The sequence below is a fragment of the Lasioglossum baleicum genome, chromosome 10 (genome assembly GCF_051020765.1).
Source record: "Lasioglossum baleicum chromosome 10, iyLasBale1, whole genome shotgun sequence".
NCBI classification, from domain to species: Eukaryota; Metazoa; Arthropoda; class Insecta; order Hymenoptera; family Halictidae; genus Lasioglossum; species Lasioglossum baleicum.
In genome coordinates, this window is record NC_134938.1 from 12,608,019 (window position 1) to 12,629,015 (window position 20,997).

General features: G+C 36.3%; 5 protein-coding genes across 7 annotated transcripts in view; 4 read left to right on the plus strand and 1 right to left on the minus strand.

Moving 5' to 3' along the window:
- LOC143213025 (uncharacterized) overlaps positions 1-20,997 on the minus strand; it is a 126,786-nt gene that overhangs the window by 89,612 nt on the left and 16,177 nt on the right. The window lies entirely within an intron of this gene.
- Positions 1,280-4,694, plus strand: LOC143213030 (uncharacterized). Its single transcript, XM_076432473.1, has 3 exons — positions 1,280-1,445; positions 3,886-4,033; positions 4,381-4,694. Exons 1-3 carry the CDS (start codon positions 1,314-1,316, stop codon positions 4,536-4,538), a joined length of 438 nt encoding a protein of 145 aa, XP_076288588.1. The 5' UTR covers positions 1,280-1,313; the 3' UTR covers positions 4,539-4,694.
- Positions 6,443-9,389, plus strand: LOC143213028 (uncharacterized). The gene is made up of 4 exons (XM_076432472.1): positions 6,443-6,745; positions 7,087-7,526; positions 8,717-8,864; positions 8,987-9,389. Exons 2-4 carry the CDS (start codon positions 7,398-7,400, stop codon positions 9,217-9,219), a joined length of 510 nt encoding a protein of 169 aa, XP_076288587.1. The 5' UTR covers positions 6,443-6,745; positions 7,087-7,397; the 3' UTR covers positions 9,220-9,389.
- On the plus strand, positions 12,252-13,216 carry LOC143212784 (uncharacterized). 2 transcript variants are annotated; one of them, XM_076431918.1, is made up of 3 exons: positions 12,252-12,442; positions 12,519-12,666; positions 12,788-13,216. In XM_076431918.1, exons 1-3 carry the CDS (start codon positions 12,317-12,319, stop codon positions 13,033-13,035), a joined length of 522 nt encoding a protein of 173 aa, XP_076288033.1. In that variant the 5' UTR covers positions 12,252-12,316; the 3' UTR covers positions 13,036-13,216. The 2 variants fall into 2 exon arrangements, with proteins under 2 accessions (XP_076288033.1, XP_076288032.1); XM_076431917.1 differs by having other exon boundaries at positions 12,267-12,442; positions 12,785-13,216.
- On the plus strand, positions 13,902-20,193 carry LOC143212785 (uncharacterized). 2 transcript variants are annotated; one of them, XM_076431919.1, is made up of 4 exons: positions 13,902-14,411; positions 15,833-16,372; positions 18,890-19,037; positions 19,836-20,193. In XM_076431919.1, the coding sequence occupies exons 2-4, from the start codon at positions 16,244-16,246 to the stop codon at positions 19,994-19,996; spliced, it is 438 nt and encodes a 145-aa protein (XP_076288034.1). In that variant the 5' UTR covers positions 13,902-14,411; positions 15,833-16,243; the 3' UTR covers positions 19,997-20,193. The 2 variants fall into 2 exon arrangements, with proteins under 2 accessions (XP_076288034.1, XP_076288036.1); XM_076431921.1 differs by having other exon boundaries at positions 16,292-16,372.

The window sequence follows — 20,997 nt, forward strand, 5'->3', positions numbered from 1 at the left end:
AGCTCGTGTGTATCTCAATCGATTTCGATGAAATTTTCTGTATATGTATAATTAACATAGATCTACAAAACATATATTTTAAATTTTAATTTAGGGCTCAAATAAAACAGTTTTAGAAAATACCTTTTTTATTTTTGCATGTTAATTATAATTTTTGGGAAATGTTTTTCTGCACATCATTTCGTAAACCGAAACATCTTTCCGTAAACTTCTAATTGCTTACAAAACATCAGGTCGTTTGGTAAAATTATAAAAAAGTTATTCTGTTTTAAAGGGAGTACGAACACTTTTGTCGACCACTGTACAGTGAGTAGCAAAACTGAACACACGTTAATTACAACGTGAATAGTATTTTGTTGAATGTTTCAATGTAGAATGCGAAGGCAGCGAAATACGGTTTTATTTTCTTTTGAAGACACAGTGAACCACGAAACTATTTGAACGCACTTTAAAACAGTATAACTTTTTTATGATCGGACCAAACGACCTGACTTTTTCTGAGCAATTGGAAACATTGGTTTTACTAAATGATCTACAAAAAAGATTTTCCAAAAATTACAATTTACAAGGTTGCATGCAAAAATAAAAAAAGCATTTTTAAAAATTTTTTATTTGGGCCCAAAATTAAAATTTAAAATATATGTTTCGTAGATCTATGTTAGCAAGCAGAGTAGGGCAATAATCAACCAATATTTAAAAATGACTAATAATTATTCACAGCTCTAAGTAATCGTTAGCTATTGCTGATTAGTGAATTAGTATAATAGTTTACGATCAGTCATCAATATTTAGTCATCAGTCACTATTGTGCGATTAACATACATTAATTAGTTATCACTAACTAATCAAAAAGTTTTGACTAATGACTATTTTGCTATGACTAACGTTCAATCAGACTATTAGTCATTTTTAATTATTAGTTGATTATTGCCCTACTCTGCCCTCCAGAGAGTCAGTGTGATGCCTCGAGGCTTGGGAGTGCGTTTTCGTCGACGAATAGCAATCGAATGCAACCCATGACTGCATAGATCCGCCGAAACGGTGTTACACTTTCGCGTGGTCGATAAAAAGGAAAACCCTCATCGGCCAAGGTCGATTGATCCGTGAGAGGAATAACGTGGGCACGTGTGCCATTGTACCCGGCAGCATTTCCCTTATTTGTATGCTCGGGAGGATGAGCATGATAGGAGCCAATGGAGAAATCACAAAAGAACCGTGCAGATAAGTCACGTTCACCTTGACGGACTTTCGGCCCGGTCTATAAAAGAAACGTGCACCTTGTCCGTGGCACAGTCACAGTCAAATCGTACGAAATGTCTCGTTCAATTTTCACTCTCTTCGCGGCCCTGGCAGTGTTTCAGGTCGTTTCTGCCGTCGACGTTTCCAAGAACAAGAGCATACGCCTTGAATTCGGCGACAACGATGGCATTCCGAAAGCGAAATTGGTGAGCAATTAGATTAGGGCACATGTAAGCTGGTGGACTACATGATAAGGCACCGTTGTACACACACAAAATTTTACATACAGACTTCGGATGGTCGGACAGAAAAGTGTTTCTTACCAAAGTTAATCAGTATTTAACCGACAAGAAATTGCAATTTTTTGAATGAAGAAAAAACCGATTTTCAACCAAAAAAATCAAGGTTGCTGTCATATCTTTAAATGGAACTGGGTATTTTTAACTTCATAATATTGTAGGAGACATTGGAACAAATTCAACAACCGATGACTTTCAGATAAATCAATTGCCAGAATATTTGACAAAAATATTTTTATTTTTTTTTAACATATTTATTTTTTCACTATTAGCGTACCGGTTAATTGTTATAACGTATCTCACAATTTCATGTAATCAACTAACAGACCTTGCGACACAAACGGACAACAGTTGAGGAAACGAGCATTCACAATGTTTACGTTTATTTGTTTACCTCTAAATGCGAGGCGTTGCTATTACGTACCGTCGAATTATTTCAAATATTCTTTGGAAAGCAGTGCAGTGTCCGAATTGAAATCAGCAATTTTAGAAGCTTGGAAAAGCATACATCAAAATGATACGAAAAATTTGTATAGAAGTTTACCCAGAAGAATGATTGAAGTGGCACAACGTAAAGGGCAGTCCACGCATTACTAAAACTGCCAAAAATTGTGTAATTTTGTTGAATTCTAATACTTTTCTTATTTTATATTCGAGGTGCCTTATCATTTTGCCCACACTAAAATTCAATTTTTGTAGACTTAATAAATGGTTTGAACGAGTTATTTAATTTTTAGAATATTATATAAACGTTAGTACCTTATTTTGTTGTATATTCACTTTCTACGTGTATATATGTACGAATGAATGTTGATTGCTAAAAACCTTGAGGTGCGTTATCATTTTGACCACCAGTGTACCTATTACTGCCGATGTAAAAATTAATATCTTGCCCTGAATAAATTTGTAGAGGGTGTCAAGAAATTATGTGTCCACGTAAAATGTTTTGTTTTGAACGATATTTGACAATAATGTAGGATTTAAATCGTAAATTGAATAATACGTTCATAAACTCGAAATGTTTTAATACGAAATTTGAATTATAACAAATACAACTAATTAAATTATCCCGTCTGAATCTCCGTCTGAGATCAAACACGTCTTTTCGTTTTCGTACGTCGAACCGGAATGACAAAGAAATCGCATATTACAAATATGAATAACGAAATCGATAAACATAATAACAGATATCGAATCGTCGCGTCGTTACAGTTACTAACGTCGTGACATTCAACGGAATTCTCGCCGCTCAGAGATGGTATCTCCCTACAATAACACTTCCTCTGAAGCGCCACTAAAAATTGTTGTACCATTATTCAAAATATTGGTTACATTACTAAATATGTTAGTATCTAATCAATTACTAAACATTTAAGTATTGTGTGAGGTCAGAGTTGGGCAAAAATTATGTTTAAATAAAAATTTCGAATAAAGTGGGTTTAAAACCCACTTGGAAAAAACCCAGGGTAAACTTTACTTTACCGGACTCAAAATTAGTACCTTTTTCCTACGAATTATGATGTATTTGGTACGTAATCCAGTAGATTTGTACCCGGCGCGTATGCAGATCGAAGTTTCGATCCTCTAGGATCAATAGTTGAGGAGCTATGGTCGCTTAAAGTTGAGCATTTTTGACAGGTAAGGGCCTGTCAAGAAACTGGAAATATGCTCAACTTTAAGCGACCATAACTCCTCAACTATTGGTCCTAGAGGTTCGAAACTTCGATCTGCACCCGTGCCGAGTACAAATCTACTGGATTACATACCAAATACATCACAATTTGTAGGAAAAAGGCAGAAATTTTGAGTCCGGTAAAGTAAAGAGCAGCCAAAACCCACTTTATTCGAAACTTTTATTTAAATAAAACTTTTGCTCAACTCTGTGTGAGGTATTATATCAATTTCATACTCACACAAAGAAAATAATTAATATAGAACGAAATTATTCTAGGTCGAAAGAAGTGTTTAATTTTCCAGTTAAATTAGGTCCGAGTGCAAAAGGTTATTATTATTATGAGCAAAGAAGTTGCAAAAATTATAGGAACTTCAACAACATTTTTTACTAGATTTTACTCTCACAAAACTGGTCTTTATGACCAGCAAAACACAATTGAAAAAATGTTTGTTTTTCTGACCTCATTTTTCTTGAATTTCGACGAAATGGTAGGTGTAGAATCGCGCTGTAATCGCGGCAAAATTGTAAATCATTCCTCATATTCTGATAATCTCAGGATTTGAAAGCAAAGTCTTCATGAAAGACAAAAATAAGACCATTTTTCTCCGTAACAATAAATATTTTTCCCTGAATAACTGTTTATTAACGCGCCTATTGTTACGTTTGCCGCAGGCTGGCGACGAACGTGGAACTGGATTCATTGGAGATTTAACGGTTGGCCGACGCTACGCGGACGAAACAGTTTTTCGTCGAGTGATCGAATTTGAGAACCCCACCAATGTAATTCAATCCAGCATACTGAACCTGTCGATCACGAACGGTACGTTTTCAGGTTAATGTTCGGTTGAGGGAACCACAAATTACAGACTTTTCTTTACACAACCCCATGGTTTTTGACAAGGATATGCCCAAAACTAAGTGTCAATTCTAGGAATTCAGAATCCTAGAAATCGCCTGTGAAAAGACGGTGAAAATCGCTGAACTTTAAACACGCAGAACTTTTGAACTACCGAGTTCCTAGGATTGAAACTAGGATTTTTGGCATTGTCTCGTCAAAATCTACAGGGTTATATAACAAAAAGTCGGTTATGTGTGGTCCCCTAAACCGAACAGCAGCCACGATTGATCTTCGTATGAGCCTAAGACTTACCAACGCGTGTTTTCCAGGAGCGATCCATTACGTAAGCGCACGAAACAATCAAGGAAGTTTCGCCGTGGTTTGCGACAACCCTTCTACCCTGGGACAATCCTCGGGCAGCATAAACCTGCGAGTGCCACCTACTTCGACGTCTGTCCTAAGTTTGACCATCGCGTCGCATCAATAACTCAATGGCCTACGATTCGAGCATCAAGTTTATTCAATCTAATTGTATTGCGCTTTCAACAAGTTCTACGATCGTTTAAAGCGACGAAAAGAAGACAACGCGTTCAGTAGAGCAAGGAAACGGAACAAGAAAAATAAAAAATTCTGTTCTCCTAAATGCGAACGATTTTTCTATTTAAATGAATTAATTTCTCTACACATCTCCTGTAATTATAAGCAGTAAAACGTCGACGCCGTACAGTATTTACAGCAATACGTAATTAACGCTACGTAATAAGCACCTGAACAATTCAGCAAACAAATCACGTTCGCGGACGCCCGTGCCCGCATGAAGGTGATTGTATGCGTAATAGCCAGAGTCGCCAGATGCGGGGAATTGACTCGAATTGAGGAGGAGCGTTACCCTCTCGCGTGACATTGTGACACCTGTAGGACATAGACTGAACGCATCACGTCATCAAGCCTGATCAAGCCGCGGTGAAAGCGTGGGGGAACGCGTCATAGAAGAGCAAGGTATGTACTTACAGTGAAAGAGAGTAAACAAGCGGGACGGGAACGGGGCTAGAGGGACGCAAAGAACACCTGAGTGGTCAGACTAGAATATAGACGCCTATTCTAACACGCATTCTTGGTTCTAACGCGCTATCGGCGGAGATGGACACACATACTAATCGGGCGCAGTGTTCTGATATCGCGCATCGTTTTTCGTACGACGGATGGCCGCTAGAGGCGCTGCGCGGAAAAAACAGGAACGTATCTATGATGAAGAGGTAGTTGAGCCCTGCGCCTTGAGACAGTTATATTGGCGTGGAAGTAGCGAAACAATCTGTTCCGGACAAAAAAAACTTCAGGACGTGTCCTACAAGTTACAAAATATACAGAAATGTACATGTTATACATTCATTTTTCAGAATCAAATCATACAAATCTTTTCAAATTCTGCGGGGTGCTCAAGGTACCCCATTTTATCGAGAAGCTTACGTTATTGAGGCTGAAAGCGCCTCCAGCGGCCATCCATCGTACGAAAAACGATGCGCGATATCGGAACACTGATCGGGCGCGTGACGTTGAGAGTGAGTCAAATGTAAACAAACAAACGAGACAGATCGAGCGGTGCGGTCAACGGCAATCCATTGGCGTAATCGGCGTAGTCCAAGAGTTGGCTAACTGTCAAGTTGATTTCATTTTTTAATTACTACTGTAAAATGCGCAAGTTTTATCAGTGCCTAATAGACTTACAGAATAAATAAAACGTAAAAATATTGTAAGGTTAACTTAGTTCTTCGCGGAAAAGCCGTAGAAAAAATCGGTTTTTATTTTTTTAACTGCGGCGCACCAAACCATAAAATCTGAAAAAATTCATGAACAATAACTATAACAACATATCGGTGTACTGTAAAAATATAAATGTTGTCACTGTAGAACTACCATGTGAAATCTGCATTTTTCGATTTTTTTGAGTTTTTTGATTTTCTACGAGCAGGATTTTCAATTAAAAAATCTGAAACCAATTGCAGAATATGTATTTGGGTCCTTGTCATGTGTCAGATTTTGCTCAGAATGTCTAAACATCATTAACTAGGAAAAATGGGTCAAAAACTGGTTTCTCTATTTTACCCCATAACTACCCTTCCGATCGAGATACAGGGTTGAAATTTTACTCAAGCGCACTTTTGACCATCTTATCCGGCTATACCTATATTTGAGTTCTTTTGGATAAGGTATAATGAGTAAATAAGTATCTATTTGTGAACGACGAATAACTGGCCACGGAATAAAATCGCGCGCGCGTTATTAGTTATTCACAAATTATCATAGTAGAAATGCATAGTAGCAATATCTGTTCCTACGCCTATGAACGGCGGGAGCTACGCGTGAGTCGAAAAGTGGGGATAGGGCGGAGCGTCCGCAATGCCCTTTATGCCCCATTCCCATCCCGCTAGTTTACACCAGTGTCGCCAGATGAGGTAGAAAGTGGCTTCATTTCCTCTCCTCCTTTTCCCCTTCCACTATCCCATTCTAGCACCGTGCGCACACTCCAACGCCCTCACTAAGACCGTAGACCGCGGTGCACGTGCCGGAAACTGGACTGGTCTTCAGAGAGAGAGAGTACTTAATTCCCCTCGATTTTCTCAGTCTGACGACACTGGTTTACACTCTTTCACTGGACAGTAGAGTGGGGAGACAAGTCTTAATCCAGCGGCTCTGGTAACAGATAAGCATACCGAACAAATTGGACCCATAATTACGAAAGTGGTTAAGTCAAAATTTGACTAAAATGAGTTTATCAGTTATTTCACATCACATTCTGTTAAACTGAATTAATTCAATGTAATTTTTACGATACTCTCAAATACGAACCCGTTAGACAGTGCTTGTTATTTCAACGTCACATGGAATTCTTTTAGTGTTAATATTCCGTTCCATTAAACATCTCGAAACCAGAAATATGAATCTTCGACTACTTTCATATAATTATGAGCGCAAATGCAACTCTCATTTTCAAAAAATGTCAGCTCGATAAGAAAGTATATTTATCGATCATACAGGAAACGAACGATATCAATGCATGGAACACACATCACATATCAATGCTGGCATATCCCCGAGTGATCACATCAATTCCAATTCGCGATGGATAAGGTCCATTTGTATATTAAGATAAAATTAATACTTATCAACAGCAACTTCGTGAGATATACGACGGCGATACAGGGTGTTTCAAGTGCCGAAGCATAAGGCATTCAGATCCATGATACGCTGATAAGATAAATTCAAATTTGGCATAATCTCGGATTGCCTATATAAGAGACGCACATGTTATCCGCGCCATAGTCATAATCAATTTCGGACATACAAAATGTCTCGCAGCATTTGCACTGTTTTCATGGCCCTGGCTATCTTCCAAGACGCTTTTGCCATCACTGTTGAACCGGATAGAATCATAAACTTGGTGGTGACCAATCAGACCAGTCCGACTATTAAATCGGTGAGTTTAAATCTATAAATAATATTACTCCCTCAAATAATATTAGATACGCTTGTCAAATGTAGCTGTGCGGTTGACCAAATTCGTAGGGATGCGCAGAAGAAAACAAAGACCGCACTCGACGAGAGAAGGATGCAACATTTGAACGGTAAAGTACACACACCTCGTCAAAAGTGCGTACTGTCCATTATTTCTTACAGCAGTAAACATACAAAACAACTGTTTATATGTTTGTGTGAATACACTTGTGTCACTATTCACTATACTTTTTAACTGAACTGTCGCAACGTGAATCGTTTGATAGGTGACGTATCGTTGTGAAGTTCCGCCTATTTACAACTGCGCAGCGGGATCATTTCCCCTTGCGGGGGATATTCAGCCGCACAGCTAGATTTGACAAATAAATTTTCATATTGATTTAATAATATTTCTATATTATATATAAAATTTCAATAAATAATATTGCTCCCTCAAATAATATTAGATATATTTTTCATATTGATTTAATAACATTTCTAAATTCTATATAAAATTTCTATAAATAATATTACTCCCTCAAATAATATTAGATATATAAAAATTTTCATATTAATTAAATAATATCTCTAAATTCTATATAAAAAAATTTCTATAAATAATATTACTCCTTCAAATAATATTAGATATATAAATTTTCATATTAATTTAATAATATTTCTAAATTCTATATACAATTAAATTTCTATAACGTAAATCGACCTTTCAATGACCTTGGAAATGGAGAACAAGCTTAACGTCGGAGACAAGTTTATGAATCAGAATCATCGTCCAATCTTGATGCCACTATTTACTGTCATTTTTTATTTACCACCAAACAGTGATTTGACCTCTGAATGGCCTCTAGCAGTCATTTTAGTCTAGGACATAAGTACATATTTGAACGTGAAATTTCGAGCTTTCAGAATCCGTAGTCAAAAGTAGGGGTTCCCATTTAAAAAATAAGTGCTGACCTCCAAATAACCTTGAAAATGGATCCGAAGGTCAAATACAAGGTCATGGACATATGTCCTCCATTAATCCTTGCAACTTTTATTGCAAACATTTTTACCGAATATGCTTATCTGAAAAGTTAACACCCCTGGACGGGTGGTTTTGGACACCCTGTATATTGGGTCAGAGATCGTTAATGATTATTAATGTGTATGTGACAGTTTGACGGTGAACGCACAAGTGGGTTCATTGGAGATATGACGGTAGGAAACGTTTCGTCAGACGATAATTATTACAACGTGGAAGTCGAGTTTAGAAATCCTGCATACTTCATAGTACACGCCGTAACAAACCTTAGCGATTTTAGAGGTAAATTCTCTTCTCACTATATGTATAAACATTTCTATCCTAGTGCATTGCATTATCTTTCACTTTGTGGCCGCGCGTGTGTAATCGATCAACAAATTGTACAAATGTGTTCTCCCCCGCAGGAAGAAATATTCATTATGTGCAAGCGGTGAATAAAGAAGGTAGCGCTGTCGCGTTGTGCGCTGATGAATCATCTCTGGGAAAGAATTGGATACTGGTGAATGGAAGATTCCCACCTTACTCACGGTCTACTATAAAGTTCACCGTGGGGTCTTCAAGCTCGGTAAAAGCCATCCAAGCTTTACTAATCCCATTCACTGTCATTACCTTGTTACTCACCAACTATCACTTGTAAACGACCCAGAAAATAAAATTCAACGAATACCTTCGCAATATAATAACTCTAAGAACCCATTGTATTGTGCTTCTCAGCTGGAGCCTTTTTGGAGTTTGCGTTTATCGTATAGCAGGAGTGTCTAACCCCTCCTTCCTTCAATGGAGATGAGTTAAGAGGTCACGCCCTTGAGTCGAGGTGGGGATGAGTCCCCTCCTACGATTCGAGGACACCAGAGTCGCCGAAAGGGGTCTGTGGGCGTGATAGTGTCAGCACTATCCATGGGACCCGTGGGGTCCCGTGGAAATCACCGACACGGTTTTCATCGGACAACATTTCATTAATTTTTTATTTATTAATTAATTAATTAATGCGGATTGAATGAAAATCGGTGGAAAAATGAAATATGAAACCGAGTGTTCTTGAATTAATTAATTAGTAAATAAAATGTTAATGAAATGTTGTCGGAGAAATCTGTGCCGATGATTTCCATGGGACCCCCGTGCACACGAGATGGGGAGCTGATCCCGGGAAAATGCACCCATAATTATGAAAGTGGTCTAAGTCAAAATTTAACAAAAATGAGTTTATCAGTCATTTAAACTGAATTAATTCAATGTAATTTTTACGATACTCTCAAAAATGAACCGATAGATAGTGCTTTAAACGAGAAATATATGACTTACAATTAGACCACTTTCATAATTATCAGCAAAAATGCAAATTTCATTTTCAGAAACTGTCAGCTGGAAGTTTTTCTTTCCTTAAACACTGCCGATTCATAAATAAGGAACTCGAAGAGAAAGTATATTTATCAATTGGACAGAAAATGAACGTCGATCAACGATGAAACACAGTGCGTTTTGATAACGAATCGTATCCCCGAATGTTTACGTCAAATTGAATTAGCGAAGGAGAGAGAGAGAGAGAGAGAGAGAGAGAGAGAGAGAGAGAGAGATAAAGTCCATTTGTATATTAAGAGTAGGGATTGCAATCCCGCGATGCGGGATCCCGCGTCATTAGTCCAGTCAACGAAAAATCGTAGAGGAAAATGGAAGGAACACAATTTTTAATTTTGGGACTTTGTTTGGACTAGTTAGGAGGTAAACATACTAAAAGTCCCCACTCCTAGGAGGTGAGCGGGGTGCAGGGGGCACATAGTTTCCGAAATATAAGCGGAAAACCGAAAAAGGGATCTTCTACGTGCCCCCTGCACCCGCTCACCTCCTAGGAGTGGGGACTTTTAGTATGTTTACCTCCTAACTAGTCCAAACAAAGTCCCAAAGTTGAAAATTGTGTTCCTTCCATTTTCCTCTACGATTTTTCGTTGACTGGACTAATGACGCGGGATCCCGCATCGCGGGATTGCAATCCCTAATTAAGAGTATGTATCGTTTCTTACACATGGCGAGAGAGGGTCAAAAGACAAGATTTAAATCTTCATTACATTAATTTAAATAAATGATCAATGGCAACGTCGAGAGATATACGACGTTGATACAGGGTGTTTCATGTGCCGAAGTTCAAGTGAAATACGCTGATAAGTAGGCTGCAGTTGTTTATGCAAATGCATATTTTTATAGAAAATGGGTAGACAAATGGGACCTAGACAGAAATTTATTTCATGATTAGACGATACCAAAAATATATTTTCTATTTTGAATATTTTACATACAGCATATGTTGTGCATAGTGCATGTTTTTTGCATATTGTGTGCATATTTTTTGCATTTTTCTCATGTAATAATAATCAATAGTAAATTGCTCTACCGCTTGCCGATCTCTGTATGAACACGGCCTAAGAAACAGTTAATAATATTATTATATTATTAATAATAATTATTATTTTATCCCAATATGGTACATATAACATGTGTAGCACATGGATAGTAAAACAAATATTCTTGAAAGTTCGACGTAGAATAGATTTACAAAGAAAAGATGCCAAATGTTCCTTTACCACCGGAAGCGGTCATAACACGATAAGGAACGTGAATAGAAACGGCGATGTTTTACGCAAAACATGTGCATTCTATTAGGGAAGTAAGTAAACATATTTGATAATATTTCAGTTCATTAAGACTAAATGAATTATTAATTTTGTGTCAAATAGTCAAGTTCTCTTTTATTTCCAGATTGTTAAATCCTTTAAAGAACAAAGTGTACTCACCATGTATTAAGACAGCCCAAGAGAAATTATGAAATCTTATTGACGAAATTATGAAGATCTTATTGACGATTTAGCATTTATCGAATGTAATTTTTCCACTTTGCCAGTTACAATAACGAAATTCAAATCGAACACGTTAGCATTAAAAGATTCAATTAAATTAGTTACAGATTTTGCTCAAAATCTAAACAATGTACCTATTGGCTGTGGAGAAAAGTGAGAGCAAAATATGAAGAGGTTTTTCAGAATAATCTAGGATTTGAAATATTGTCTAAACTTAATAATAGTTTAAATGATTCAAATATCGACGGTACGAAGGAAATATGAGCACGATGATAACCTTGCGCGCGGGCGCGTTGGAAAACAACGGAGGGGCAATAGTAGGCTATGGTGGGGGTATGGTTTAGTACCACACAGTACCACAGTACCACAGCCTTGGCATCAGTGCCGTGAGGCAGTGATGGGATTGTTGGCGCTTTTCGCGCGCATGCGCGAGTTTCGTCAGGGCCGTGTCTACGTCTACGTCCGAAAGTGGGGAACTACTGGGGGGGAAAGTAGTGGGAGACTATATGGCGGGAAATTAGCAGGGCGACCAAGGTACCCGATCTTCGTATGTACTTGACTGAGGCTAGAGTCGTCGCGCATGCGCGTGAAAAGCGCCAACAATCCCATCACTGCCGTAAGGTCGGTGTCTAAGTCTAAGCTACTGCGAGCTGCTTATCGACTGTCGATCTCGCTGTTACGTGCGGGTCCGCCAATAGCGGGGCGGCGCAGTAAATCGGCGCGTTCACGCTGCCGACGCACTCAGGAAATCCCAAACACTTTTACTAATACTGATAAGCAATCTACTAATAAGATAAATTCAAATTTTTCCATAGTCTCGGTTGGCCTATATAAGAGACGCGCATGTTATCCGCGGCATAGTTATAATCAAATCGGACATACTAAATGTCTCGCGGAATTTGCACTGTTTTCGTGGCCCTGGTTACCTTTCAGGGCGCTGTTGCCATCAATGTTGAACCGCACAGCGTCATAAACTTGGCGATGACCAACCGGACCAGTCGGTCTATTTTGGTGAGCAATCTTTCAAGATCCAACTTGTATATATTGGGTCAGCGATCGTTAATTATTAGTAATGTGTATGTGACAGTTTGACGAGAAATGCGCAAATAGGTTCATTGGAAATGTGGCGATAGGAAACCGTTCGGAACACTATGACTATGACGTCACGCACGACGCTTTTGGAAATGGGGTCGACTCCCCATCGTACTCCAAAAGAACGATTAAATCTGTTCAAGGTAAATTTTATTCTTGCTATATAAACATTTATATCCTAGTGTATTGCATTGCATTCTTTCACTTTGTGGCCACGCGTGTGTAAATGATCAACAAATTGTACAAATGTGTTTTCCCTAGCAGGAAGAAAAATTCGTTATTTTAGTGCGGTGAATAAAGAAGGTAGCAATGCCGATTTCTGCGTTGATGAATCAACTCTGGGATCGGATGCGATAGTGGTGACTACAAGATTCCCACCAAATTCACTCTCTTTTGCATTGTACACCGTGGGATTGGACCATATCCAAAATTCAAGCTCAGTAAAAGCCATCCAAGCCTTACTAATCCCTTTCACTGTCATTACCTTGTTACTCACAAGTTTTCACTTGTAAACGACACAGAAAATAAAATTCTACGAATACCTTTAAAATAATAACTCTAAGAATCCATTGTTGAATCCATTGTTTGTATCTCAAGTAGGCATTGCAATCCCGCGCCATTTTCAATCCCGCGGGATTGATGTGGGATTTATTTAAATCCCGCGGGCTAAGGATTTAGGTCTTCAATCTAATATACATATATTGAATAAAGAAATAAATTTTACTTAATGAGATAATCATCTTTAATCATATTAGTGAAAATTTATTAACAGAATACATATAAAATTTAAATCTACATAAATTTAAATTAAAATAAATCTCTTTTTGGAAAACAAACTATAATTGAAATGTATATGTATATGTGTATGTACATATACGTGTCGAATTGTATATAAAATATATAATATAATAATTCGTTATATCTATACTAATTATTAGAAGGTATTTAAATAAAAAATTATTATATCAATAACGAAGCTACGATATTATATATTAATTGCTGAGGTGAATCGGAAGAATCTTTTCCTTTACCAAAATGTTGGTCAAAACTTAAAAATAACTATAAAAATTGTTTAGAACGAATTATATGTAATCGACCTATCTGTGAATGTAATTAATTAAATTAAAATCTGAAAAATGTTAAAATTATGAAAACAAATTTTAATTTGTACAACTTTGAAAATATGATCGTAATGAAAACGTGGTAAAAAAGCAAAGTCTATTAATTGTTGTATCTTCTAGTTAGGTCCTCAAGTCATTACAAAAAGATATCCTGCAGCGGAAAAGCTCGTTAAGCCTCTACACTTGAAGGTCGACTAATTAAAAAATATTCGTAATAAAAAAAATTTGTTTGTAGCTCATTGTAACGTCGACCGATTTTGACGAAATTTTCAGAATATGTTTAATTGACACAGATCTACAAAACGTATTTTTTAAATTTTCAATATGGGCCAACGTAAAAAAGTTAAAAAATCAACATAGTATTTTTTCAACAATTCCGATCAATTGCAATTTTTTAACTTCCCGATTTTATAGGGAAGTTATTGTAATGACCCCGAAAATCGAAAATCGATTTTTTAGCAGATCTTCACGTTTCATGGTCATTGCAGTCATTTTAGACTATTTTCAGCAAAATGTTCGTATGTGTGTGTGTGTGTGTATGTGCGTATGGCCGTTTCTATGTAATCAAATTTTTCGTTAACGTTTTCAGAAAAAGTAACAACGCGATCAAGATGATGAATGATACAATCGATGTGCCCCGCTGTAACTTAGAGCTGATTAGATTTTGGTCCATTTTGGTCAAGTAGTTTTTTAGTTTTTTCGAAAGAAGTTCATTCAACAATGCAATTTATACGAGAGAACGGAAAGTTTCCACCGAAGAAACAAACGTAATTACACAAAATTTTTTTTTCGATTTTATTAAAATTAAAAAAAAAATTTTTTTTTAATTTTTTTTTGTACCTTACGATGATGTTTCCGCTTACAATAATCGAAAATTATCCCAATGCAAGAGTGAGTTAATCATCTCTACTCCCGAGAATACATTTTCAAAGAATACCGATGAAAGTACAAAAAAAATGTATATTACAATCTTTAAAAAAACAATCAGTTCAAAACGAATTATTAACTGAGATTAAATTGAAAATTAATATAAACTATATGATAATTATTAATAACATTGATGTTGAAAACGGATTGGTTAATGGAGCACACACACACACACACACACACACACACACACACATGCGGAATATTAAAATTTATTACTTTTCAAGAAAATACTAAAATTCCGTCTATATTGTGGTTAGATTTTCAATTGGCCAGAGTAGGAGTGAAAGTAAGAACTCGTTATCGTGATTATATGAAAAATGCAAATATTGATCAAAATTTTACACCAATAATAAAAATATCGAATCAAGTAAATATGTCGAGTGAGGAAAAATATCAAATCACACGTAGTCAATTTCCAGTGGTTCCTGCTGAAGCGATTACGATTCATAAAAGTCAGGGACAAACATACGAGAAAGTATGTTTGGATTTTAAAAAATCAGAAAGGCGAACTTTACAAATGTTGTATGTAGCACTGAGCAGAGTTTCAAAATTGAGCGCGGTTTATATATTTTGGGACAATTTAAATTAACAGTATCGAAGAAAACCAGGATCAATACTGCAAACCCGGATAATGAGGTGTTGTATCGTTTGCGAAAAACTAATTAAGACAATTTATTTTGCAACATTAGTATGCTATAACAAGGAACCAAGCGAGCAACGAGCATACGATGTTGATTTAATGCGACGCCATATAGCAAACATTTTGATAAGTAGAAAACTATTGAATTTCCCTGAAAACGTATAATCTTCTTAAAACGTACACTTAATAATGGTAATAATATACTGCAACTAACGAATCGGGAAGTTCTTTGTGTGGCTCGTGGAGAGTCACACACCAAATCAAAAAAAACATTAATAGCTATAGGTACTACTAGCCATGCGTACCACTAACCCTTTCGCAAGAGCAGTCCTATCCGCGAGCTCGCATAGCAAGCGAGCAAAAACAACCCTACTCGCGAGCGAGCGAAGCGAGCGAGCAACAATTACCCTCTACTTAAAAATTTATTTTCACATCCTTTACTAAACTAATTGCTCTAGCTTCCCAAAAAAGTTCAAATCGTATAATACAATATTTAAAAAGTTATCGTCTTCTTTAGAGCGGTCTTAAACTTTTGTCCGCTACTGTATCTCTAAACAAGAAATATATGATTCGGACCACTTTCATAATTATGAGCACAAATGCAAATTTCATTTTCAGAAAATGTCAGCGGAATATTTTTCGTTCCCTCAAACACTGCCGATTCATAAATACAAATAGAAAGTGCACTTATCAATCATTCGATCAATGATGGAACACAGTACGTTTTGATAACGATTCGTGGTACCGGATGTGTACACAAAATTGAATTCGCGATCGATGAAGTCCAGTTGTATGTATCGTTTCATACACATAGCGGGAGAAGATTAAGGGATAAAATGAATACTTATCAACAGCAATGTCGTGAGATATACGATGGCAATACAGGACGTTTCAAGTGCCGAAGCATAAAGCATTCTGATCCATGATACGCTGATAAGATAAATTCAAATTTGGCGAAGTCTCGGTTTGCCTATATAAGAGACGCGCATGTTATCCGCGGCATAGTCATAATCAAAACGGACATTCAAAATGTCTCGCGGCATTTGCACTGTTTTCGTGACCCTGGCTATCTTTCAGGGCGCTTTCGCCATCAATGTTGAACCGCACAGCGTCATAAACGTGGACATGACTAAGGAGGCCAGTCCGTCTGTTGATTCGGTGAGCAATCTTTCAGGATACTACTCCGCTGCTCCGGAAGTATAATGACGCAACTGTAAAATTTTGTAAAATTGATTTGATTGTGTTGGCGGGCTCAAAAATGCATTTAATAGATGTTTGGAAATCGACATAATTGTACTTACAAAATTGGCTACGGCAGGGAAGATGCTATAACGACAGAAGTGTAAAATTTGTGATGCATTTTCAGAAGAACAATGACATATTTACAGTAGCGGACAAAAGTTTAAGACCGCTCTAAAGAAGACGATAACTTTTTAAATATTCTACTATACGATTTGATCTTTTTTGGGAAGCTAGAGCAATTAGGTTACTAAAGGATGTGAAAAGAAATTTTTTCAAAAATTGCAATTGATCGGAATTGTTGAAAAAGTACTAAATGTTGCATTTTTAACTTTTTTATGTGGGCCTATATTGAAAATTTTTAAAAAACGTTTTTTAGATCTGTGTCAATTAAACATATTCTGATTTTTACGAAATTTTCAGAATATGTTTAATTGACACAGATCTACAAAACGTTTTTTAAAAATTTTCAATATAGGCCCACATAAATAAATTAAAAATTCAACTTTTCGTGTTTTTCGACAATTCCGATCAATTGCAATTTTTGACAAAATTTCTTTTCTCATCCTTTCACATCCTAAGTAAATTAATTGCTCTAGCTTCCCAAAAAAGTTCAAATCGTATAATACAATATTAAAAATGTTATCGTCTTCTTTAGAGCGGTCTTAAACTTTTGTCCGCTACTGTACATGGTACTGGTTACTGTGAGGCCAGAGTTGGGCGTTATTCGATTGAAATTTCATTCGAATAACCAGCGAATAAAAATTACGAATAAATTTTTATTCGCTGGGTTATTCGACTAAATTTTTATTCGACTAAATTTTTATTCGAATGAATTTTTAGTCGAATAACCCAGCGAATAAAAATTTATTCGTAACAACCCAGCGAATAAAGATTTATTCAAATAAGCCAGCGAATAAAAATTTATTCGAATAGCATAGCTCAGCGAATAATGGTGTCGAATGACATCGCGTCACCGACATCGCACGCGGCACGCGGCACTCGGCTCGGCAGTCGGCACCAGCGTATGTGTATGTGTATCGTGGCAACAAAGTATGTGTAAAGATAACGAAGGTCCCAGTCCCGGACCTAGGGTCGGTCACCACTACTAACCTAACCACTAACCACTACTATTTAGGCGTCAAGCGTTATTTGGAATAATTTACTACTGAATAATTGTTTACCGAATGAAATCATTATTATATTCACGAATAAATCCTCATATTTTATTTATTATTTTTTATTTGTTATTCGAAATAAAATGTGCTCAAAATATTGGGACGGTTGCCATTAGGCAAATCTAGGCAGTTGCTTAGTTAAAATTAATTACAATATGTCGCAGTAAATCGAAAATAACTCAATAAAAAAAACATAAAAAACAAAGTTATCGCAATTGAAAAAAAATTTTTTTTTAATTAGAAAAATTTTTTTTTTAATAATTAGAAATAATTTTTTTTTTATATACCAATCGATTCGTCTTTGCATTTTATTTCAAAAAGTATTAAGGTACTTTACTCGAAAATTACATAGTTTAAGAGTTATGACTTTTTTCCCGAATTACCATATACTCGACACACTGTATGCTTGTGTGAAAAAGAATCACTGTTATTTAGTTATATCAATCGTCAACATCAATCCATAGCTCGTCTCGGCCTCAGCCTCGAGGTGTCGGGTGTCGATTGCCGATTGTCGCCGGCGCCGCGCCGGCTGCGCGCTGCGCATATTCTCCGGCCTTTATTCTTATTCGCTGCCGTCATTTAGAATAACGAATAACGAATAAAAGTCCCGGGATTCATTCGTGACTAACGAATAACGAATAAAGCGTTATTCGTTAGCTACGAATAATTTCCAGCGAATAAAATCGTTATTCGTTATTCTCGAATAAATCCTGGGATTTATTCGTTATTCTTTATTCGTTAGTCGAAATAAATTTTGCCCAACACTGTGTGAGGCTGGTATTTATTATTTTATAAATTTAAATAACTTAAAAGTTGCAATAATAACCCACCATGTCTATAAACTACTCTCATAGAAGAATTAAACCGAATCTACATATAGGCCATCCTGTTAAGACAAATTGGAATTGTATTTTTCTTTTGCTTGTCCTGTAAAGTTTCAATTTTTGCAGTTGTGTCATTATCATACTGCGGATTTTATGCATTTATGACAAAAATAGGTACGTGCAATTTAAAGTAGTGAACATCTATATAATAAAAATCAATATTAAATAGATTTAAGAACATCAGTGTATTAGTTTCAACTGTTCGAGATGATCGGAAGAACAAATTTTCTACGTGGCCCCTGTTTTTTGAAATTGATGTAGAAATTTTTTATCTTTCATAAAGATCTGCAGTCTAGTCATTATATTAGTCCGGAGCAGCGACTCGTAAATTTTGGGTCAACGATCGTTTATAATTATTAATGTGTATGTGGCAGTTTGTTGGTGAACGCTCTCCGAGGTTTGTTGGAGATTTGACGCTGGGTGTGCGTGGGCCAAGTGATATTATTTATACCATTCAACAAGATTATACAAATAACTACGACTTTGTTGTGGAAACACAACATCGCTTGACTATACGTCCCGGTAATGTTTCTTCTTTTATATAAGTAAACATTTCTATTCTGTTGCATTGCAAGACAGTAAAGTCTTGATCTAAACCGGGCGGAGCTGTGCGATCTTAGTCAGTCTGCCTACACCCTCCACTGGACGGCATATCCCGAGAGGGGCTAAGAAGCTCGAAAACTTCCTCGGTCGCCAAGCAGGATAAAAACTTGTTTATTTTTCATTATTTCTTATGGGGCATTTTTCATATTAAAATTACAGTAAACACGATATAGTTAATGTTCGGCTTAGAGAGGACCACAAATTTTGGGCTTTCTGTTATACAATCCCGCAGATTTCGACGAGAAAATCCAAGTTTCAACCCTAGAAATTCAGTAGTTGAAAAGTTATGCGCGTTTAAAGTTCAGCTATTTTTACCGTTTCTCGAAAATCTACGGGATTATACAGGGTGAAACACCTAACGTCGGCACCTCAAATATCTCTGTTGTTTTTAAAGATACGTCAAATGTCTGAAGGACAAAGTTGAATGGTGAAAAATGGGGCTCATATGATACCAAAAAAATTTTATTTTTATGCAATTTTTTTGGAGATATGAATAGTTTAAATCACGGTATGCAGTAAGTTTTCGGCCGTGTTTACACGCGCTGTCCTTTTCTACGTTTGACGCGGTTGCAAAAAAACAGCAGCCCTGCACGATCTATGTCGGTGCACGGACCCGAGGATCCGGCTTCGATCAAGATTTTACTACTGTACATTTATTTTGTCGTGCTTGTGTAATCGATCAAAAAAATGGTGTAAACGTGTTTTTTTTTCCCCCAGATCATAGAATCATTCATTACATCAGTGCGGTGAATCTGGCAAGTAGCACTGCAGTGGTCTGCTACACTTCAACAACTTTGAGATCGAATGTGGCACTGCTGAAAATAAGATTGCCAGCTAAGTCGAACTCTACGGTATTCTACACGATTGGGGCGCATTAGCAGCACTTTCCTATCCATCGAATTCGTCCCGAGAAGAAGATCCAACGACAGTTGAATAATACACTTTTCGAATACTAATGAAGGAAAATAAAATTCTTGATCAGAACTGTTCATTAATTGCCAACGTCCTGATAAAAGCCTGAACGAATGGCAATCCTAGCAATCTAATCCTTTGGTTGCAGCACTATGGGGAAATAAATAAGGTATACATATATATATATATATATATATATATTGTATATATATATATATATATATATATATATATATGCATATATATATATATATATATATATATATATATATATATGGGTTTTATACGAAATATTATTTTCCGATGTATAATAAGAATATAAAATAAAAAATATGGAGTTCCACATTGAAAAAATGAAGTTAGCCTTCATCTGACCCTTAAATGGCCATTATGGAAAAATGTGCATAGCGCCATGAAATGTGCCCCTTCATATGAAGAATATTTTATATAAAACATTTTTTCATATTCCTGCTGGTTTCCGTAATAATTGGCTGTCTCAAAATAAATGGACCACCCTGTATGTACAAAGTTTCATTGGAATTGGTTGACGGATAGAAAAGCTATGGGCATTGTAAGATGTAAAAATCTTTGAATTTACGGTTTGCGATTCATTTAAATCGCAGATTCTTACGATTTTTGCTATTTTCAATCAATTATATTTCGTAACATCCTTGATCGATTTCGATGAAACTTTGTACAAGTATATAACTTACTTAGACCTACCAAAGGCGCCCTCTAAATTTTCATTACAGGTACAGATAAAAAATTTAAAAATCGTGACCTTTACTATTTCCTTCGCAATTGCGACCAATAACAATTAAAAAAAAATTATTTACACATTAGCTAGTAAACTAATCCTTCTAACATCTGAAGAGAAACTCAAGCTGTTGGGTCCAATTTTGAAAAAGTAATCTGTTTTTTTCTTTAATGTGTACGAATACTTTGTACACCGACTGTATTAATTAGT